This window comes from Nyctibius grandis, chromosome Z (assembly GCF_013368605.1).
Source record: "Nyctibius grandis isolate bNycGra1 chromosome Z, bNycGra1.pri, whole genome shotgun sequence".
Taxonomy (NCBI): Eukaryota; Metazoa; Chordata; class Aves; order Nyctibiiformes; family Nyctibiidae; genus Nyctibius; species Nyctibius grandis.
In genome coordinates this window covers 86,427,463-86,450,567 of record NC_090695.1, presented here as the reverse complement: position 1 = coordinate 86,450,567, position 23,105 = coordinate 86,427,463, and the positions used below count along the sequence as shown (strand labels likewise).

Sequence of the window (23,105 nt, the reverse complement as noted above, 5' to 3'; positions counted from 1 at the left end):
CAGACTAATACCACAGTCGAGTCTAGAGCTACCGGTTCTATGGAGTAGAAGAAAAAAATTACATTTATGATTTAACAAACAAGACAGAAGTTATGAATTTAATGATCCGGGAGCCAGTCTTGAGTTATGCAAAATACATGCAGCTAGGTATTCACAAAACTGCTTCAGCATAATTGTCGGCACGCGGATTGTTTGCAAACAGCCAGCACAAAACTACTTGGCGTTAATCATTTGTTCCGTGACATAGTTAGTCATATGCACTATTTCTGCTTCTTGAGTGGGTGATTGTATCCTCCCAAAGGGGAGGGTAAGAACCAGCGAAAGGGAAGCGCGCCCTGGGAGTTTAACACAGGTAAGTGCTTGTGATAAAACATGAAAACACCATGTCTCACTAATCTCAGCACGGCATTCGTGCCTATCCATCTCCATGAAAATAATCCGCAATGACTCTGCAGACTCTGGTGAACCAAGCCTGGGGACGAGGAATTCACACCGACTACTTTTGGCGCCGTGATTCTTTTTGACTCCCTGAACAAGGGGAAGTGTTGCAGAGGAGTATCTAATTCCCCCAGACAACCTGGAAGGAAGGGGTGACAGACCACTGCTCCTATGAGTTTGACAAGAACATATGACCGAAGCTGCGGTCTCTCTCTGTGGGAAACGGTACTGCTTCAGAGAGAGAGAACCTATAATAAAAAAAAAAAAACGCAAAAAATGTATATTCCCTGAAGAAATAGGAACTGGTGAAGCCGCACCTTGAATACTGTGTCCAGTTCTGGGCCCTGCACTTCAAGAAAGATGTTGGGGTGTTGGAGCGAGTCCAGAGGAGGGCGACCAAGCTGGTGAAGGGTCTGGAGGGTCTGACCTATGAGGTAGCTGGGGTTGTTTAGCCAGGAGAAGAGGAGGCTCAGAGGTGACCTTAGTGCAGTCTACAACTACCTGAAGGGAGGTTGTGGTGAAGTGGGAGTTGGCCTCTTCTCCCAGGCAACTAGCGATAGGACAAGAGGACACAGCCTCAAGCGTCACCAGGGGAGGGTCAGGTTGGACATTAGGGAGCATTTCTTCTCAGCAAGGGTCATTAGCCATTGGAAGGGGCTGTCCAGGGAGGTGGTGGAGTCACCATCTCTGGAGGGGTTTAAGAAAAGACTGGACATGGCACTTAGTGCCCTGGTCTTGTTGACATGGTGGTGTCAGGGCAATGGTTGGACTCGATGATCCCTGAGGTCTCTTCCAACCTGATTGATTCTGTGATTCTGTGAAGGGGTGACAGACCACTGCTCCTATGAGTTTGGCAAGAACATATGACCAAAGCTGCGGTCTCTCTCTGTGGGAAATGGTACTGCTTCAGGGAGAGAGAACCTAGAATAAAAAAAATCGCAAAAAAGGTATATTCCCTGAAGAAATAGGAACATATTTCTTTTTCTTTCCCCATTTCAGTTTTCTCTGTTTACATGATGTTATCACTTGAATGCAAGTCTTGGTCAGTTTTCCAAAAGATAAATTATACTTCTACACATTTCAGTGACCTGGGATGGAACTAAGGAAGGTCAAAAACTGTAAGCTCTGATTTTTGTTATAATATTGCTTTCATATTTTGCATCGATATGGAGGCTGCACTGCCCCCTGTAAGCAAGGGAAGAGAAATATTCTGTAAAATTCCCTGCTTAAAACCCTTTACCAGGTACTACACAGAACACCAGGATGTATTGTTAATAAATTGGAGTGAAACAGCCAGCCAGCTGTGAGAATAAAAGGCAGAGAGACACTCACAGAAAGCAGGATCTTCTGTGAAAGGTTTGCTTTTCTTTTCAGTGTATTTTCCCATACATTTTTAACCATGCTGGAGAATACTGAACTTCCCATTTGAGGCCCCTGTTCAATGGTCAGGCTGCATACTCCTTTCTCCCCCTCTTACTGACAATAAAAGGCCATTTTGCTGCTTATTGTTCTCTAGTAACGTTGTAATAATTTTGTATGACTCTTGGAAGACATTAATTTGCTCTCATAGTGCTATCATCATACAGATCCACAAGGAGATCAATTGTCTGCATGATCCTTGTTCTTAGTCAGTGAATGGCTTTCTATAGATTGCTAAGTGAAAGAAGATTAGTAGTGACAGGATGAGGCGGAATGGTTTTAAACTGAAAGAGGGGAGATTTAGATGAGATATTAGGAAGAAATTCTTTGCTGTGAGGGTGGTGAGACCCTGGCCCAGCTTGCCCAGAGAAGCTGTGGCTGCCCCCTCCCTGGCAGTGTTCAAGGCCAGGTTGGATGGGGCTTGGAGCAACCTGGTCTGGTGGAAGGTGTCCCTGTGTGTGGCAGGGGGGTTGGAACTAGATGATCTTTAAGGTCCCTTCCAACCCAAACCACTCTGTGATTCTATGAGCTCTCTGGTGAAAATAAGGCAAAGCCAGGTAAAATTAAAGGTTAAAGTTGATAGAAGTGTTAAGTTTGCTTATGAGTATAGTTTTAATATCGCAGCAACAAGCCACAGATCCTCTCGGACTAGTTCCTCATCCTAAGCAAAGCCATATGACACTTAAATTAACAGGAAGTCTGAATATATTGCTTTGTTTTTTTTTTTAATGATGGCAATTGCATCAGGAACAACACATAGATAATCACATGAACGAAATGATTCGCTTCAGCTGTTCTTGTTCTCCTCAACATTTGCTCTTCATAAACATTCCAATAAGCAAATTACTTTAGGACAAATGCTCGTAGAAAATGAATAGCAAAACCGAACACTTGCAGTATTTGCAAGTTCCAGCTTCCATGTGTAACTCCAATTTATCAGATTGGAAGAGGGGAAAAAAAACACATGCAGCTCAGCCAAACAACAAAAAACGTATCTCAGGATGGCCCCTGTTCAAGGCCAGTGAAGTAAAAGGAAGCACTTTCATACATTTTTGGGAGGCTCTGGGATGCAGTTATTCCTAATGCTTATGTTGTTCATAGAATCACAGAATGGTTTGGGTTGGAAGGGACCTTAAAATCATCTAGTTCCAACCCCCCTGCCACGGGCAGGGACACCTTCCACTAGACCAGGTTGCTCCAAGCCCCATCCAACCTGCCTTGAGCACTGCCAGGAAGGGGGCAGCCACAACTTCATGCTTGTTCCAGAAATTTCAGGTGGTTTTCACACAGAAAAAAATGTCTGTGCTTATCAGATGTATTATTTGCTGTGAATTTTCACTTCTTTTTCGTCTTAAAGTATGCTTCTGGGGAGAAATACAAGAGCAGTATGATCTGGGCAACAAGCTCCCATTCTCCGTCAAGCAAAGCAGCTTTCTTATGCTAATCGTGTGGTATGCTGCATCCCACCACAGGTCTCAATTCACAATTTATTCTTTTACTGTAAACCTGTAAGGGCTGTGGATGCCCAAGGAGGACATCGCAGCGCAGCCAGCTTTCACATAACTACATGTTACATATTTATACGCGCTGTCAAAATGGTGGGAAGATACGAAATTGAGTTTCACTGGAATCTGTCAGGCTGAGCTATTTATAAACAAGTGTCTTATTTTTGGTGCTCTTCAGAGAATGTGATGAACAGTGAGTGATGAGCAATTTATGTTGCTGATCATTTGTATCACAATAGAGCTTTGCGGTCTTTTTCTGGAGTCAAGGCTCTGTTAATTTAAGATCTGTATTATCCCACAGTGGAAGACAGGACCTCAGAACAAAGACCAGTGGGCAAGATTAAGAAAGGGTGAAACGAGCACGCAACACTGGAAATGGAGGAGTAGGCAGAAAAAGGTGTAGCTGAAAAAAAATTGAGGGTTCCTGGGGATTCTGGGCATCAACATTTAAAACAGACTGATCACCCAACTCCCTCTCTCTCTAAAGAAATTCTTAGTGTGAAGGAATCCTTCCCCACAAGTATTCTGCACTGAAGGATTTTCTATTTATACAATGAAAGATAACATTAAACAAAACATGGCATAATGAATGTGAAATAAATGGCGCTCGGTGGATTGCACGCTCTAAAGAGATCGTAGGGGGTATAACTGAATGACAAAAGCAGGTTTTAATTAACAAGCGTGTAAGTACCCTGTACTATGTGAATCATTCATGTGTATAAAAAGACGATCATAAGGGTGACTGAATAATCACCGTTGTGGCTTCCCTGTGTTGACTGCTGATGCAAGATTCCTAATCAGAGGCCACAAGAGCATCGTTAACCGTACCAGCCTATTTCTATACTGACACATTGTGATATGTTAAAGAAGTGATTAATAGGTGTTTTTTTTCTCCCCCGAATCTCTGAGGATCAAACACTGATGCCATGTTTTATCGTTGCTCCCCCCATTAGCTCTGCAGCAGACAATTTTGTGGACGCCAGTGGGAGTCTGGCGTGAGTTGCCCCTCTGTGCATCGGACAGCAGCTGGTGACGGCAGCAGATCATTTGTGATGTGAGGATCATACAGCACCACACCACCTCCTGCCACGGTCCTGGAGCAAGGAAACATCACCGAACGTTACTGGTGCAGGCTGTGTGCTTGCTGGGTGACTGGGCAAAGAGAGGTGCCAGGAAAGCAGAGCCTTCCTTCAAAGAGTTGTTTGATTTTTTAGGACAAGATAACATAGCCTCAAGCTGCACCAGGGGAGGGTCAGGTTGGACATTAGGAAGCATTTCTTCTCAGCAAAGGTCATTAGACACTGGAAGGGGCTGCCCAGGGAGGTGGTGGAGTCACCATCTCTGGAGGTGTTTAAGACAAGACTGGACATGGCACTTAGTGCCCTGGTCTAGTTGACATGGTGTCAGGGCAATGGTTGGACTCGATGATCCCAAAGGTCTCTTCCAACCTGATTAATTCTGTGATTCTGTGATTTTTGTAGTGTGGAAATTAGAATAAGCTCCTGGAAACTCCTGTTTGGCAACTGCAACAGGGTGCAATGACTTCCGAAGTTTTCATGTCTCGAAGCTTAAACCAAAAATAATCAATCAGTGCTCTTCTTCCTTTTAAGTATTTACCTACGTTTGCCTCAAAGCTGTTACTGGGTCCCCTCAGAGCTCTATTGTTTATCACCTATCACATGCAATTTAAACACAGGAAACCCAGGCACATAACTTCCACCTTGTTGCCCTTCCAACGTAGCAGTAAAATCAACTCCACGGTATTTGTGTACTAAGAAAACGTAAATCACAGCTAAAACAGTTACAGGATACGGTATACTCAGAGGAGGGCTCCATGTAAAGGTTACATCTATTTTTCCCACATGCTGACGCTTATGTTGAGTACAGTAAATTCTTATAAACAACTGTGCTTTTAGAGAGATGTTTGATGTATATGAGTCTTATATGCTGAAGAAAGTGATAAATAATTATGCTTTCATCTAAAACAGCACCAGAAAATGATAGAACCGTGAACTCATAAGACTGACTTCATCTGATTGGCAAAAAAAGTTCTTTTTAAGCCCGTTCGAGTGAGTACACTATTAAGATGAGTGTAATGTAACCGTTTTATCAGTAGTGTCATTGAGAGCCTAGAGCATAATACAGCTGCTCTTTCTGGCTATTAATTGCTATGCCTAATAGTTCTTCCCTTGCAACAAATGCAAAATTTCATTTTTAAAATCTCAGCTTATGCTAGAAGATCTATCTCGTCTTTTAACCCTGTCTTAAGTTAGAAAGCCTTGTAAAATGTCTTACGAACAGCATGGGCAATCGTTTCCTTCATCGTCTTAAAAAAGCTGGAAGAGGAATAGTACGCCTTTAGGGAAATACTAAGAGTTTAAAATATGCCTGTGCAGCATATTCACAGACTTTTATAACGCATTTCAAATACTTTCCACATTGTAAAACAGGCTTTGGAAACCATCACCACAGATGAAAGCTGGTGAAGAAAAAGTAATAAAAATACTGTGGCAAGAGAAGGAAAAAACGGCGCCTGCTTCTGAATCCCCTAACGTTTGATTTCTCCTGTACAATGATAACAATCAAACGATCACAGTAACTTCCCCATTTACCGTGCTCTGGTGGCAGCTGAGGGTTCACCTGTGTTCACTGTCCTCCCCCTCCTCCTCCTCCCCCCCATCTGCAGCTACGCAGACTCAGGCGACCGAGGCGTTTCAGACAAAAGTTAATTAGCCAGCACGCTGCACACCAGATCTTTTCACACCCGTGCCAAGTGGAAGCCTCCCTGTGCGCACGTGCTCTCTGCTTACACCAACGGGGGAGATACTACGGGGACGCGAGATGCTCGTGAACAGCTGTATTGTGCTGCGCTGTGGGGAAAGGACGCAGCAAGCGCAGGGCTGAGATGGTCACAGTCAAAGAGTTATGGTCAACGGCTCGATGTCCAAGTGGACACCAATGACGAGTGGCGTTCCTCCGGGGTCGGTGTTGGGACCGGTCCTGTTTAACATCTTTGTCAGTGACATGGACAGTGAGATTGAGTGTGCCCTCAGCAAGTCTGGGGACGACACCAAGCTGTGTGGTGTGATTGACATGCTGGAGGGAAGGGATGGCATCCAGAGGGACCTGGACAGGCTGGAGAGCTGGGCCTGTGTGAACTGCATGAAGTTCAACAAGGCCAAGTGCAAGGTCCTGCACGTGGGTCGGGGCAATCCCAAGCACAAATACAGACTGGGTGGAGAATGGATTGAGAGCAGCCCTGAGGAGAAGGACTTGGGGGTGATGGGTGACGAGAAGCTCACCATGAGCTGGCAACGTGCGCTGGCAGCCCAGAAAGCCAACTGTGTCCTGGGCTGCATCCCCAGCAGCGTGGCCAGCAGGGCAAGGGAGGGGATTTTGCCCCTCTGCTCCGCTCTCGTGAGACCCCCCCTGCAGTGCTGTGTCCAGCTCTGGGGCCCCAAAACAAGAAGGACACGGAGCTGTTGGAGCGAGTCCAGAGGAGGCCATGAAGATGTTCAGAGGGCTGGAGCCCCTCTGCTCTGGAGACAGGCTGGGAGAGTTGGGGCTGTTCAGCCTGGAGAAGAGAAGGCTCCGGGGAGACCTCCTAGCACCTTCCAGTACCTGAAGGGGCTACAGGAAAGTGGGAGAGGGGCTTTTTACAAGGGCATGGAGTGACAGGACAAGAGGGAACGGTTTTAAACTGAAAGAGGGTAGATTTAGATGAGATATTAGGAAGAAATTCTTTGCTGTGAGGGTGGTGAGACCCTGGCCCAGCTTGCCCAGAGAAGCTGTGGCTGCCCCCTCCCTGGCAGTGTTCAAGGCCAGGTTGGATGGGGCTTGGAGCAACCTGGTCTGGTGGAAGATGTCCCTGCCCGTGGCAGGGGGGTTGGAACTAGATGATCTTTAAGGTCCCTTCCAACCCAAACCATTCTGTGATTCTATGATAACACCAAGCCTGAACAGAGACATGTTTTGAAACCCCGTCTACAGCCAAAGCCAAGTCCCAAGGCCAGCTGCACACTGACGTCTGGTTGCAATGACCTGCAAAGGCGGCACATGACAATTGCTGTGGTTTATTGTGGTTCGCACTATGCCGTGCTGCCAAGTCCCTTCTCAGTTCTTCACGTAGCAGTCCATAATTACCAAGGGTAATGCTGGTAGCTTGATGTGACAGCTGTGAAGCACTCAGGGCCATATTGTGAACTTCTTAGACATGCTGACAGGAGTCCCTTGCACAAATGTCTTCGCTCGAGTGTGACTCCCGTAATAAATGAATCATCCATCACTGCTGCCTACTCAAGCTTAAATCGTTCTCCCACTTCTGCTGTAACTTCCACCATCTGCACATCCTCTCCCCATGGTGGGGAGAACTAATTTGGCTGCTCGATGGGGTGTTTGGGAGAACGAGGAGACCTTCAGGGCCAGACCAGAAGTAAGGAACGGTCGCTGATGTCCGAAGCTTCAACCCTAAAGCCACTGTGCCTGAACTCACTCCCATTTCTTAGCAAATCCCTTTTGGGTGCCTATCGGTATGATGCTGCATGTACCCAAGCGACCTTGGTCTGTCTCCTGGTGCTCCGAAATGCTGATCAGATGTCTGACCCATCAGATGGGACTCTGTCCTGGGATGCCCTGGTGCATCTCTCTTCTGTAATTCTCAGCACCAAAGGGGAAAAAAGGCTTCCACTAATTACACTCACCCACCCTTTGCAAGAACCACCCCCAGCAGCAGCAATAAACCGCTATCTGCCTTTGATCTAATTCACAGAATCACAGAATCAATCAGGTTGAAAGAGCCCTCTGGGATCATCGAGTCCAACCATTGCCCTGACACCACCATGTCAACTAGACCATGGCACTAAGTGCCATGGCCAGGCTTTTCTTAAACACCTCCAGAGATGGTGACTCCACCACCTCCCTGGGCAGCCCCTTCCAATGGCTAATGACCCTTGCTGAGAAGAAATGCTTCCTAATGTCCAACCTGAACCTCCCCTGGCCAAGCTTGAGGCTGTGTCCTCTTGTCCTATCGCTAGTTGCCTGGGAGAAGAGGCCGACTCCCACTGCGCTACAACCTCCCTTCAGGTAGTTGTAGACTGCACTAAGGTCACCTCTGAGCCTCCTCTTCTCCAGGCTAAACACCCCCAGCTCCCTCAGCCGTTCCTCGTAGGTCAGACCCTCCAGACCCTTCACCAGCTTGGTCGCCCTCCTCTGGACTCGCTCTGGACTTCTCAATTCAGTTTGTTTTCTCCTTCTCTCTCCCTGTGTCACTGGCATTTATGTCTCTATTTTCTTCACTTACTTTTCTTGTTTTTTCCCTCCTCTCTTTTCTCTGTCTCCTTTCAGCTATTCAGAATAAACTCCTCAATGCATAGTTACTGGTATTGCAGTGAGATTCGGTACACTCTCTTGCTCAACCAAGCTGAAAAGATGATCCTTCTCCTCTTTAAAAGCTCTTCGGTAACATCTACAGGAACATGGATTTATAGCGTGATTCCTCTCTGAAAGACAAATCTAGAATTTAAAAAGAAACTGTGATTTTTCCAGTTTTCTCCTAATTACAATAAATACATAAATTCTAGCCATGCTATGCCTGGATTTCTTTCACAGTAAAAAATCACATGGAAATCCACAGAGGAAAAGAATGGAACATAAGACAAACATTTCATATGATGACTTAAAACTGTAACTAAATCCAACACAGCCTCAAGTTCTAGCGCTGCGAGTTTTCAATATTTCATGGGTTTAAATAATAACTCATTAAATACACCCTAGATGAGGACATTGGTAAGTAGTCTTTGAACCTAACTGTGCATTGAATTGAATAACATACAGCATGACAATATCCTTGCCCGTTTTCTAATTTCCACAGCTCTGCTTATCTAGGTCTGCCATGTATTTTAGTGGAAGGATGGGGTGCTTCCTCTGACTCCTGTGGACAAATTCTCAGAGAAGTTACACTGAACATCCCAACTTACATTTCTAGAGAGTGTTTTCTTTGTTAATAATCTGTTTGGTACCATAACTTTTGTATTCACATATTATCTGCTAGCAAATTGTCTTTGAATTTGTTTTGTTTTGGCCAAATTTTAATTTTTACTTAGAGAATACAGTAAAGTATTCTTTGGTGTTTCTTCTAATAATGCATGCCATTCAGTAAAGTAATAATTAACGATTTAACCCTGTCATAGTTTAATCACTCACTATGAACAGGAGTTTGTGCAGTGTCTTATGAAAGACCTCTTCCAGGCTACGCAACGAGGAAGACGTTGTTTTGTGAATATCCAGCGTAGCAAAAAACACAGAAGAAAACATTATGTATGGTATTAAATTCGATGTTAACTCAGCTTTCCCTGCATCAGAGAAGCAGCACAGGATGAGGAATGAGAAAATCTTGTAGGATATCACGAACATAGCAAGGAAGGAGACTAATAAAGAACTGCACATCAAACAACAAAGCAGGTATCTTTGCTTTTGAGTTTTCGTATCAATTCAACACAGACATTTGTTTTTCATTTATGTGGGAAATGTCTACTGGCGTAGTATTTAACTACAACCATCACCTTCCCACCACCCCTTTCCCAAATCTTAACTCTTCACCACCCTTTTCAAATGGAATTGTTATAAATGCACATACAACGTAATTTATAAAATTAACTAAGTGACTTGATAAAACTTGGCAGAACTGGATGTACTTCAAGAACAAAGTGATCATTGGCATAATTTTATGTAAGGATTCCCAGAGATACCTTAAATAACTATAGACTCAGCGCACATTCTAAATCTGGGTAACAATTCCTTGCTGTATTTGAGATAGATTGCTCTGGCATACGTATTTCAAATATTGTTGCACTATCCAGTTTTCAAAGTCTTAGATCAATACGTAGTACTTATATCCCTCTACCTTGGAAATAAGCAGACGCTCAAACTGTGGCCTGTCCAACATTTCCTTAAATAATAATTGCCAGAAAAAGGAAAAGAACGTACAGAAAATTATGGATGGTGAATGTTGGCTGTCAAAACCAAGCCTCACAACATATATTGCAAATTATGAGTACTGTAAAATAAGAACACCTTTATGCTATCTAAGCTAAGTGTTGAAGAAACAGGGGAGTTGAAGAAAGAAGCCTGCTGTAAGAGTTCACTGTGACTTGGGTGGTAAGGAAAACTAAATAACTTTCTAGTATTACAAAGAACTTCAAGTCCTGAACTAATAGGCTTGAAAACACTTTTTCACCTCAAAAATTTGCTCCTCCATGAATCAACTGAACATCTGGAAAAATAATACATTCTCATACCTTAAGTGTGACATATATTTACCATACATTATGCTAAAATATTCCAAGCTGCAAGATCCCTTAATTTCAAAAGCCCAGTGGCAGGGTAGTGAATTCAATGGGTTTCTGAGGGGCTTTCTTCCAAAGGAGAGGGGTTGGACATAGCACTGAAAGGTGCTGCTTGGAAAAGTTCACCGCAGCAGAGCTCTGGCTCCTGTCTCAATGTTAAAATTAAGGACCCAGAGGAGAGAACTGAAACTAAAAATACTGTCACCACTTTCCTGCATTCTGAAAAAGGATCTTTTGCAGTCATGATGAAGTGAATCCTCCATCAACACTGTAACTAGAATAAAGAGACTAGTTATTTATTTTCCCTTCATTGTCCCATGCTTCTGAGCATGCAAAGCTTGCTGAAAGAAAACTATCCTCAAAGAAGTCCCCATGGGCAGGTAAGCTGCAACGTTCTGTTTTACATGACTGGATGCCTTTAGTGGTGTTTTAATTAGTGTCTATTATGAGTCTGACAGTTTAGGGAACAAGGATGACTTCTTGTATTACCAAGTGTGCAACATGCAGAGACAACAGACCCTGAGCACTAAACAAGGTGAAAAAAACACAAAATACAGAAGGTGCCAACACAACCACCAGACGTTACGTCAACATCACTTTCACAAAACTTGAGGGCTTTCTAGCCAGAGACAAGAATATAAACAAGGACTCATTTCCCTTCAAGCGAGTCCAGAGAAGGGCGACCAAGCTGGTGAAGGGTCTGGAGGGTCTGACCTATGAGGAACGGCTGAGGGAGCTGGGGGTGTTTAGCCTGGAGAAGAGGAGGCTCAGAGGTGACCTTAGTGCAGTCTACAACTACTTGAAGGGAGGTTGTAGCGCAGTGGGAGTCGGTCTCTTCTCCTGGGCAACTAGTGGTAGGACAAGAGGACACAGTCTCAAGCTTCGCCAGGGGAGGTTCAAGTTGGACATTAGGAAGCATTTCTTCTCAGCAAGGGTCATTAGCCATTGGAAGGGGCTGCCCAGGGAGGTGGTGGAGTCACCATCTCTGGAGGTGTTTAAGAAAAGAGTGGACATGGCACTTAGTGCCATGGTCTAGTTGACATGGTGGTGTCAGGGCAATGGTTGGGCTCGATGATCCCAGGGGGCTCTTCCAACCTCATTGATTCTGTAATTCTATGATTCAACACACCACATTTATCAACTTACAGGTAACAGATGGATTGGCTTCAGCTGCCAAGACAGTGAACTATGAAAACTGTCCAGTCTCATAGCTGACAATGCTCAACACAGCACCGGAGCACGAGTACAACCATTTCCAAAGTAACAACCTGAGGACAGTGTAGGATATCGGGGAAGAGCACGCGAGAGGCAGGAGACTGGATCAGTTAGCAAATATTGCATAATTGCTTTTGAACAGAGGACTGTTAGGATGCGGAGACCTCTCACATGATGCTAGGACCACAACACTGCCAGAAAAACATCAGTTATGCCTCTGAGATCTGTGTTTAAAAGAATTAATGACTCTACAGGATACGTAGCTACGGAGCAAAACTGTTAAGTTACACAAAGCTTTCCGACGTTAGCTGGCAACGTAAAAGGACTCTCACTTCATAGCAGATCTGTTGCCTAAATTGTCCAAGTTTCAAAAGCTCACTATGAGCAAACCTGCACAGAGACTTCTGGCTGAGAGAAGAAGCTGAACATTTGTTTTCACGTCCTTTCAATTTCCATCCTCTTTTCCCTCCAGGCGCTTCACATAAACCCTCCTGAAGCGCACAAAAGGTATGTGCCACACTATTTATTCAGCGTGCCGTGAGGAGGGTTGGTGATCACAGGGAAAGACTGAATACATATTCCTCATCTACACAGTAAGTAGTACAAACGTCAACACTTGGTCCAAGTCAGACGAGCAATGATAGTTTGAATTACCAGAGCCTGCAGCTAAGCACATGTTTCACAGTCTCTCCTGGAAAATGAGATTTTTAATTTTTTTTCTTTTCCAATCAAAAATACTTGACTGCAAACATGAAATTCTGGCTTGAAGGAGGGAAAAAAAAACTGTCTTTGGGCATTTAGTTGGACAGAAGCTATTCCACATCTCCATTCCCTTGCTGTCATTTCTGCCTGCCCTTGTCGGTGCTCTGCATAGCCAGTGCCTTGCAGGGCAGCATGACTCCTGCGGACGTCGTACACACAGTGCTATTCCTGGCTATTCCCAAAATGGGAAGATGTATAATTCCACAGCCAGGGTGGTTTGATATATATAAACTGTGAAGCTGTTTTCAAGAGAAAGCTTAACTCCTTTAAAAACAAACCAAAAATTAAGTATTAATGGTCAGTTTCTTTTTACAGCATCTCTTCTGAGGCTGAGCTTGCTACTTCACCAGGAAACTCACTGCTTAACCTAAAACTCTGACTTGATTTATTTATTCTTTTGACCCTCTCTGAAGTCACAGTGGCGATCAGCAGCGCTGCAATTCCAGTTCCTCAGGAAGCCAGATAAAGCATAGACTGGCGACGCAGGGACTGATGATTCAGATTTACTTTATTCTGTTTCATTGATCTGAGAAGATTCCTTTTCATGTTAGAAGACACCAGAGCTACTGATTTATCTGAGACTCACTGAAAATACTCCCTAAGTTCTGAAGTTCAGAGAACACTGCTGTAAACATAATCTCCCCTGTGTTTCTGATAGTATCACCTATAAAATGGATATTACGTGCTGTTCTTCCCAAACTCTCGGCAGTTCTACTCTCTAGAACTGCAGTACTAGAAGTGATATCGCTGTATTTATTTATGGCTCGTGTTCCCTGGATCTGTTCCCTGCTCCATCCTTGGGAAAATTTTTAATGACCTTGGCAGTCTTGGAATGAAAAAATAAAGTGTGTTTCTTCATACAAACATACATAACACCACAAGCCTTGCCTCGACGGCATCAGTGCTTGTGAACTCCTGTCTCCAAAATAATGATCTGTCAAAGCTTCAGTGCAATTTGCATTTGTGTTAGTAGTAAAGAAATCCAGTGGTTTTTACTTGCTGAATGATAGTGATAAATGTTACTTTTGCTTACTGATAGTGTGAAAATTTACTGGAGTGACAGTAAACTTGGAAGAGTAAATGGCTTTTTTTCAGGTCACAACAGCACCTGGATTTACTGTCAGTATATGTTAGTCATTAAATCACATACACAAATGAAAATGAAAAAAGTATGTCACATTTTACTCTGTGTAGCATCCCTTGAAGCCATGTGTATGTTCTGCCACACACAATCCTGAACCTCCAGCAAAAGCTGCTGCTCGTGAGAGAACGAAAGCTGTACCACACCATGTGATGGTTGTTGCCCTGTGGTTAACTGTTGTGGAGGAACTGTTTGTTTTTTTTTTTTTCTTTTCAACTACAGGAGAGTAGAATTTAATGAGAAACAGACTTTAAAAGATGCTCGAGCAACCACAAAACTTTTGAGAACACTAAATATCCAGCTGACTGGAGCTGCCCACCCGTGACACTGTGGATCTCCTCCTGATGTTACATGTTTGAAGTGCATCATCTGTTAAGCTGGGAAGATGGGAGGTCCATGATACGCTTATTTCTTGCCAGTGCTGGCATGGGACTGCGAGTGACACAAAATCCCTGCCTGCAGCAGGTAGTAAGATACCAGCGGCTGCTGAGGCCAACATCTCCAGGGTCCTTCAGGTCCAAAATGCTGTTGGAAAACCCATAACTCTGGGGATTACACGAGGTAAGGCTGCTGAAGCATCACAGAATCACAGAATCAACCAGGTTGGAAGAGACCTCAGGGATCATCAAGTCCAACCGTTGCCCTGACACCACCATGTCAACAAGACCATGGCACTAAGTGCCATGTCCAGTCTTTTCTTAAACCCTTCCAGAGATGCTGACTCCACCACCTCCCTGGGCAGCCCATTCCAATGTCTAATAACCCTTGCTGTAAAGAAATTCTTCCTAATGTCCAACCTGAACCTCCCCTGGCGAAGCTATCACCTCCAGAGTTAGCCTTAAAATGGTATCTATTATGTGAAGGTATGAAAAAAGTGTTCAGAAAGATGTCAGGCCCTCCAACCCAATCTTGAGAGACTAATAACTTGTATTACCTGCTGGCCTTTGAGTAAGGCTGAGATTTTTTTTTTTAATTCACAGAGCCTTGAAGAGTGATTTTTTTTTTAGTTCAGCTGAAAAAAATGGACTTGTATTCAGCACAGGTTCAATGTCAGGCATTGCTTTCACTGTCACTGCAGACAATGACACCTAAATGTCTGCTTAAGAACGAAGTCCCGATTTGGATAGATTGATCCAGTTGGCTCCCCACTGAGAACAATCTGAAAGTTAAGCAGAAGCCGTGAAGTCTGTGGAAAGGAGCAATGACTCTCACCCTGTGCTATAAGTGTTTAACACATCTTGTGTCCTCAGGCAGCTTTGGATGATCGTAGACCCAGCTCTAAGATGGAAGAGAAAATAATTCTGATTTTAACAGAAAGAGTAAGGAGATGCTGGGTTCAGGATATCCAAGGAGCTTTGGCTGTTGGCTCCAGCACAATTGCCAGCATAGAAAAAACGGTGAATGTAACTGAGCAAACCTGGATGCTATTGGCACCGAACGCTCATCAATAGTGGCATTCAGTGGCACTGACTACCCTTGAGTTTCTGCACAAATCTACAGAAACCTGAGTTACATGGGTTTTGCTGAGGTAGAGAAAACCAGCTGAGTTCAGACCAGCATACAGCACTCACACCTTCACTTACGGACTACGAGTTGCCTGGCACGGACTTTCTTCTCCTATCTTTTTGTCACAATTTAACACCAAAAAAAATTACAGAAGTCTAACAGTGAGCCAGGCTGGGTTTCATATTTGCTTTTGAAAGCAAACTCAGTTGTTAATCTTTTTTTTTTCTGATTGCATTTTGAGAGCAAAGTTGAACTATCTCTTTTTATATAAAACAACTATTTCTCCTGGCTACTTAAATGGCAGCCTCTGCCATTTTACTCACGACTTCCCTTCCACGGGCCACAGAGAACAGAGCATTTTCTTCCAACTCTTTTGCCTGAAGATGATTACTGGCATCAAACACACATTTGCAAAATATTGAAATATCACCTTTTTTCCAGAGTGCGTAACACTATGTTACCACCTCGGCATGATACAAAGTTTAGCTCCTCTTGGACACTACTATTATTTGTGCCTAAGACAAACACAATGAATTTAGTTTCTACTATTTTAGCTACACAATCAAACACACATGCAGTCAGACTTCAGTTTCTACTACTTCAGTTATGCAATTAGATTTAGCAAAAATCTAATCTAGCAGCAATGCATGAAGTACAGGTAAAGAAAATCCTCACGCTTTAGACAGCTCAATGCAAAGTCAAGTTAGCGAACAGCTTCCCTGTGAAGTGTCATCTGGTGAACAACCCGCAGTGCCCACACACCAACAGAGCACAGCGTTTAGACCAGTCATAAATGGACACTCCGAATGCTGGTTTTAAGAAAAAAAAAGCTAACAACCTTCTTTTGGTCTGGTAAGCATGTCCTTCTCCAACAGCCAAGCTAAGCACCTCCAGAAGAGTAGCTTCTCACCAGTGCATGTGCTGGACCCCCTTTGTCCTCTCTACAACTTAACTTCGGGCTCACAACTCCGCTTTTGCCACCGACCTCTGCCCTTCCACTGAGAGGATGCTCGTCCCCCTCCACCCCAGGGCTGAGAGCAAGGGCCGACACGGGAGAGGATGCGAGGGGGAAAGACCAGAAACGCGATCCCGGCGGCCCCCGAGTCAGAGCGCTTCTCCCCGGGGACTCGGGCAGTGGCCCCTCCGCACCCCGACCGCTGCCCCGCTCCCACGCCCGCGCCCAGCCGGACCCCGACCTTTCCCCGCAGGGTGTCCGGGGGGGCACCGCGCCGCCCTGCCCCCCGGGGAGGGGGGAGCCCGTCCCGGCGCCTTACCGGGCTCCGCCGGGGGAACTCGCCCAGCACGATGCTGACCACGGGGATGCGCAGCGCCGCCGAGATGAAGTCCAGCTCCAGCATCTCCCCGCGGCTCTGCGGGAAGGCGAGGATGGCGGAGACCCCCTGCACCACCACGGTGTGGCAGAGGCTCTGCAGGAAGGAGACGGGGTCGTTGCTCCAGGAGGCGCTGGGGGAAGAGAAGGGGAAGAGGGGCAGGTCGCCCAGCCCCGCCTCGATCGCCATCACCACCTCCAGGGACAGGTTGTAGGGCAGCAGCCCGGCCACGCCGTTGAGGTTCGCCACGGCCAGCAGCAGCGCGTCCCGCGGCGAGGGCGAAGGCGGCGGCCGCCGCTCCCCGCCGCCCCCCGGCCGCCGGCCCCGCGGCCCCGCGGCGCCCCCCGCCCCGGGGCTGCCGCCCCCCCGCCGCCCCCCGGCCGCCACCCCGGGCCAGGCCGCGGCGCGGGGCTGCAGGTGGGTGGCCCCCACCCTGACCGTGTGCCCGATGCGCCGCAGGATCTGGCAGGGCTGCGGGTGGGACGCGGCGCCGGGCACCGCCGCCAGCACCAGGGCGCAGGGCGGCAGCAGCAGCAGGCACGCCCGGCCCAGGAGCCCGCGCACCCCCGGTCCACGCATGGCCGGGAGCCGCCCGCCGCCCGCCCCGGCCCCGGCTCCGCCGCCCGCCTCAGCCGCCCCACGGGCGGCCGGCAGCGGCACCAGCCGCGGCGGGCGGCCCCCGCGCAGAGCCGCCCCCGCCACCGCCCATGGGGCCGCCGCGCCCACGCCCGGGGGCTGGTAGAGGGGGAGTCTCGGTCCCCGGCCCGCCTCTACGGACCCGCGGGGCTGGAGCGGCCCGGCCCCGGGGCGGCACCCCGTACCGCCCCCCGCAACCGCCCCCACCCGGCTCCTCCGGCCGGGCGCTCTCTCTGCCCGTCCCGGCTCGCCTCCGCAACCCGGGTCCCTTTTGCAAGGCTGCCCGGCCCGGCTCCCCTTTCCGAGCCCACCGTGCGCTCCCCTGCACGGCTCCCCGCCGCAGCCCCCCGCTGCACCGCACTCCCGTCCCCGGCTCCCTCGCAAGGCTCCCCTCCGCAGCCCCCTGCTCCGCTCCCCGCCAAGGCTCCCTTCTCCAGCCCTCCCCTGCCCGCCTCCCCTCCGCAGCCCTCGGTGCGCTCCCCAGCCCGGCTCCGGAGGCGAGAAAAGTTGCCGGCGGGGCTGCGGGCGGTCGCTGGGCTGCGCTGCGTTCCCACCGGGAGGGATGGCGAGCGGCAGCCCCGCCGCGGCTCCTCCCCGGGCAGCCGGGACTTGTAGTCGCCGCCGCCCCCGCGGGATGCTCGGGGGAGGAAGGAGGGTTTTCGGGGGGGGATCGACCGCTCCCTCCGCGCCGCCTGCTTGCTCCTGCGGGGAATCGTCCCGGGACGGCCCCGACGGACACCCCTGCCCGGGTGTTATCGCGGGGCTCTCGCCTGTCACAGCACCGGAGCAGTGAAACAGTTTTCCGGCGCCGAGAAGAGACCCCCGGGCTGGGGCCGGGGCTGGGGGGGCTCCCCTCGTCTGGGGGGAACCGCGTCCCTCGCCGCCGCAGCGTGCTCGTCGGGAAAGCCGGGGCCGGCTGCGCTCGGTGGCTTTTCTCACGAGCTGCGGCTTCAAACCGAATCATTTGTCGACATGTGGGACCTGAGATCGCGGCTCAGCAAGCCAGGGACACTTTCTAAAATTGCTTTAATGATAGAACATCGTTATCCTATGAGAAGATAGGGCAGAGCGGAGATGGGGGTTTGCGTGCGCGTCTGCAAGGGGCTGGGGAAGGTCCCGTCCTTGTCTCGGTTTTGGCTATTGGGTTTCATCCTGGCCAGTCGGGAGCAGCGCTAACCCTAGGTCTGAGGCTTTAATACTTTGATCGGGGCACTGACAGGCTCAGCGTTGTGTCTCCGCTCCGTGGTCGATCCCCAGGATCTTAGAGGAAGCCCTCTCCCGCAGCCACGCTGTCCATCAGAGGGGAAATAGTCCTCACGGCTCTCCGAGCACATTTTCAGCCCGTGGGACTGCAGTCCTCTTTCCCTGGCTGATTAAGCCCTGTTTGCACGCAGTGCGGTTTCCTCCTGTCTGCTGCCCTGCGTGGAAGGACAGTTTGAGACCTGCACTCCTGGAGTGGTTAGAAATCTTTTGGTAGCTTCTCCACGAGCAGTTTACCCTGACCTAGTGCTAGCCTTATTCTTTAACTTAAAAAGCTCTTCTCTGAATGTTAACCTTCGTTGAGATTTATCCTCAGAGATACTGACAAAGAAACATCATGTGCTCTCTTTTTCTTCATTTGGTATGCACAAAATCTGTGTAGAAGGAAAACTTTCCACCACACTGTATAAAAGAGGTGGTCACTACCCTCTGAACTGTATGTCTTCTGATTTAAATTCATCTTTCTTGTGAGGAGGTCACCAGTGGTGTACACAGTCTTCAAAGTGAGGTCTCAGCAAGGTCTTGAGCAGCTGTGCTGATAGCTCTGTCTCCTATGTCCTTAGTTCCATCACGTTAGCACCTTTTCATACCTGCCTGCTATTAGTCTCCAACTGACCTGCACCATCTAAATTCATATGTGGTTGCAAAATAGGTGGAAAACGATGAATTACAGAGTGGTTGTCTGTGGCCAAGACTGACTATACCAGCTGTTACCTGTAAAGGTGAGCTAATACTATGTTTAAGAGTTAATAACAATTTCCTATTTACCTTTTTCTTCTTCCTTCTTCTTCTAGTCTTATAATCACACTTTTATTTCTTGGTATCTTCTTCTCTGACCAACCCAGCTTCCTCCTGTCCCTTTTCCTCACTGTGTTTGAAGGAATGGATCATATTAGCACAGGTATTCAAAGCCTCCTCTGTTAGAAATGAGGAATTACTGGCTGGGAGAACTGACTTGGAATATGGTAGATTTCACACAGTGCAGAGAAAAACGATTTTTTTTTTTCTCCCAAAACCACAGGAGTTAGCTTTGAGGTGGTGAGAATGAGCTCACTTGAGATCTGTACAACTCCAGAGGCGTTGTCTGCATTTGCATCCTTTTTGTCAGGTTTGGAAAAACCTGGTAAGCACGTAACTTCTCTGCTGTGCAGTTAGGTAATTACTAGTTTGCATGTGGGATTTATTTTTATAAGAAATGGCTACTCTTTCATGTTGTAACAGACAGCCCTGAATTGTCATTCATTTGAAGCTTCATTATAGGAGCGGATTTTTCTCTGGCTTTGGGGCACAGGTGACAGTAGTTTAAAAAAGCAAGTGTTTCAGAAAATGTAACCAGACTTGTTGAAACAGCTCTGAAAATTACACAAGACATCGATTAATGAAGTGAAATAATTCAGTATCCCCATCTTTTGTTACTTCATTTGTGGATGATCTATGACCAGATTGCAATCTGCTTTTCTGGTGATGGTGCAGTGCCAGTCTTGGGATTGCTGCTGTAAATAATTCCTGGTCTGGAGCTCATTTCTGAGCAAGTCCTAGCAAGTGGTCACAGTCAGAAGCCTGAACGGTACAGAGTGGGCAAACTCCCCAGGCAGTGTACTAATTTTGACTCGAATGGCTCTAGCTCTTGAAGCTATCTTTTCAGCTTCATTATTTATAACAGCAAATTGTGAATTTGTCTTCTTTGCAATTTGTGTTTATTTTCAATCTTTGCTCAAATATCCCTGTTAATAAAGTTCTCTGCATTACCCCTGATACACCAAAGTGCTTCAACACAGGCTTTTTTTAAGGAGACATTTAAATCCTTAAGTGCTGCTGTGTAAGAGGCCGGAATATTTTCAGAAAGTGATCCGACAAAGGATATAAACCCCACCGAAGTGTATACGTGTAACATTTGGAAAGTTGTGTCATTATTTTTTCTGCTTTATTTGCATAAATATGCATGTGGAAAAGAGCACAATTGGTTTAGTCTAATAAAGGAACCGGAGACTGCTGTGTGTCAGTTGCACCCTGCTTTTTAGCACCGCTGCAGTCCCTCTTCCAAGGCTGCTGGCAGAATAAACTTTTTGACAGATTCTTGCAGTTTTTTTCATCTTCAACCAAAGGACTGGCTGCCTTCTACTCTCCTCCCCCCCTTTTCCCTTTCTTATGGTGGTTGCTGCAGTGGGAATGTCCGCTTGGCTTGTTTGGAAGTAGGTTATCGCTGTCCTCCCCTTCGTGCCTGTGTTGCTCTGCTCCCTTTGCTCTGAGGGAGAAGCTCCTTGGGCTTGCCAGAGTGAGGTAGCCAGATTGCATAAACTCACATTCATCTGCCCCTTTTTTAGCCACTCACATTTCTCAAAGCACCCCGGTCACTAGCTGAGGTACAGGGTACCGCACACTATCTCTTTAGCCTTGGAGAGGGTGAGGGATTTATTTTGGGTCAGCCTGGGATGAAAATGCTTTTCCTTTCATAACTATTATTGAAAAAAAAAAAGAGAATTAGGGAAAAATAAACCATTCAGGTAAAATTAATTCTTTCATTCACTAGGAATAAATTGTCGCCCAGAGAAGCTGTGGCTGCCCCTCCCTGGCAGTGTTCAAGGCCAGGTTGGATGGGGCTGGGAGCAACCTGGTCTGGTGGAAGGTGTCCCTGCCTGTGGCAGGAGGGTTGGAACTAGATGGTCTTTAAGGTCCCTTCCAACCCAAACCAGTCTGTGATTCTAAATTATTTTGTTTTGACTTAGATGCCCCGATGTATCTAAATGCAGTTTCAAGCATTTCAAAGTGCTGTTTTTCATTTGAATTGCCATTTCAAGGGAAAAAAAAAATGTTGTCTGGATGTTCCTTACACTCTGTGTCCTCCACGCTTTTTCGAGCCCGAATAAATTTGCAAATACTTTCAGATATCTAAAACTGCATTAAGAATCTTAAGTAGGGTATTAAGTTAGAAAAATTTCGTGTCGCTGTAGTGCTCGTCTGGTGTGAATTGACAGTGCACCGGCTGCTCCAGACATGCCTGCAAACGCCCTTCTGTGGGCAGGCCTGTTGTCGAATCCAAGCAACCGCTTTGCAGTCAGGTTGATTTTCACCAGTGAGGGCTACGTCCTACTTCACTGCCTCAGAAAAGAGGCTGAGACAGTTCTTACTCCCTAAACAAAACTCCCATTTTGTTTCTTCTGGCAATATAAATCCAGAGAAACTCTGATGCTGTCAGAGGATGCTCGAAGAGCCAGTGAGGAAAACATGCAGTGAACCACTTTATATCCTCAGTCCTTTTTGGATAGAAGAGTAAGCAGGAGATCTTGTAACATCACCAGGCAGCGGCACGCAGCCCACCAACCCCTCTGATTTTGGTAGTGTCCTCTCTGAAAGTGATGCCAGCACGGGAAGATCTCAAGACATTCCAGGTACCTATAAATGGAAAAAAAAATAAGTGACTAGTATTCCCTCACAGCTTCTTTCCACCACTTGAACTGTACGAAGGTGCCCAAAGTAGATGTGAATATACTCTCACTGTGGGACCTGTTTCCATTGCCAGAATGAGGAAGGAAGAGCTTAGTTGCAGGTGGAAGTGCCGTTCTCGGTTAGCGTGAGCAATCCAATCAACCATTTTTATTGCTCCTTGTCTGAGGTGGCGGTGTGTATCTTCCCCGACAAGCAGCTATAAAACTTTTACGAGATCCCCACTTGTCACTTATTTTGTTTATGCCATATATTTTGACACTTAGTCATGTTTTTCTCGTTGCTGGCCCTTTTATAGCACTCCCCACTGTTCTCACCTTTGAGATACGTTAATCCTGGGCAGAGCTACTACTAGTAGGGAAGCACCATAACGACTCAGTTGAGTACTAAGCCTCTGGCTGTAACTACCTGAAGTTTCGGCCACTGCCTGTGGTTGTTTTTAAGTCTTTTCCGTTCTGCTGTCATACCTCTTGTGTTGTTCCTTCACAGTTAATATGATGGTGATGAAAACAACTCCAATAGATGGGAATGGTCTCAGCACTGCTTACAGCATCCTGATGGGTGGCACAGAGAGCGCTTAGAAGACCCTCAGTTTAGGGGGATGGTTATTTGGGAATCCAGGGGTTCGCTGACTGCAAAGTCTCCCTCCTGAATCTTGGGAGTCAAACTCTGGTGTAGCCAGGTGCACAGAAAAGAGCTGTCTGGCTACTCCAGACCTGAAGGTACAGGAGAGATCTGTCCAGGGGCCTTTCATCTCTAACAAAAAAAGCACCAGCTATATGCCAGAAATGTGTTATCCCAGTATCCACAGGGAGTTGTTGGGGAAGATAAGTCATCCCCACTGCAGGACAGCTTCCCTGAGCTGGCAAGCCCTGAGCAGAGAGCACGGAAGTGGTTCCTAGGGTGATGTGTGCATGTGTTTGTACGTCATTACTGTGAATACATTGATTTTTTTCCTGACTTTTTGCCAGCAGGCAGGCAGGTACTCCCTACCCCAAATTTTCTTCCAGGTGGTAAGGGATCCTCTATCATGGCCCTGCTCAGGACATCCCCCATGAATCCAGGATGCCATTCCATGGACTTTTTAGGACCAGGCTAGATTTAA

The 23,105-nt window shown here is 47.0% G+C and overlaps 1 protein-coding gene across 1 annotated transcript in view; it reads right to left on the bottom strand.

Moving 5' to 3' along the window:
• The window catches only part of GRIN3A (glutamate ionotropic receptor NMDA type subunit 3A), an 81,168-nt gene extending 61,977 nt beyond the window's left edge, over positions 1-19,191 (bottom strand). Inside the window, exons 1-2 of the mRNA XM_068422964.1 lie at positions 19,147-19,191; positions 16,604-18,244 (exon numbers count right to left, since the gene is read on the bottom strand). Coding sequence (XP_068279065.1) covers positions 16,604-18,244; positions 19,147-19,191 — 1,686 coding nt within the window. The remainder of the gene's footprint in view (positions 1-16,603; positions 18,245-19,146) is intronic.
• Positions 19,192-23,105: the final 3,914 nt, after the last annotated feature.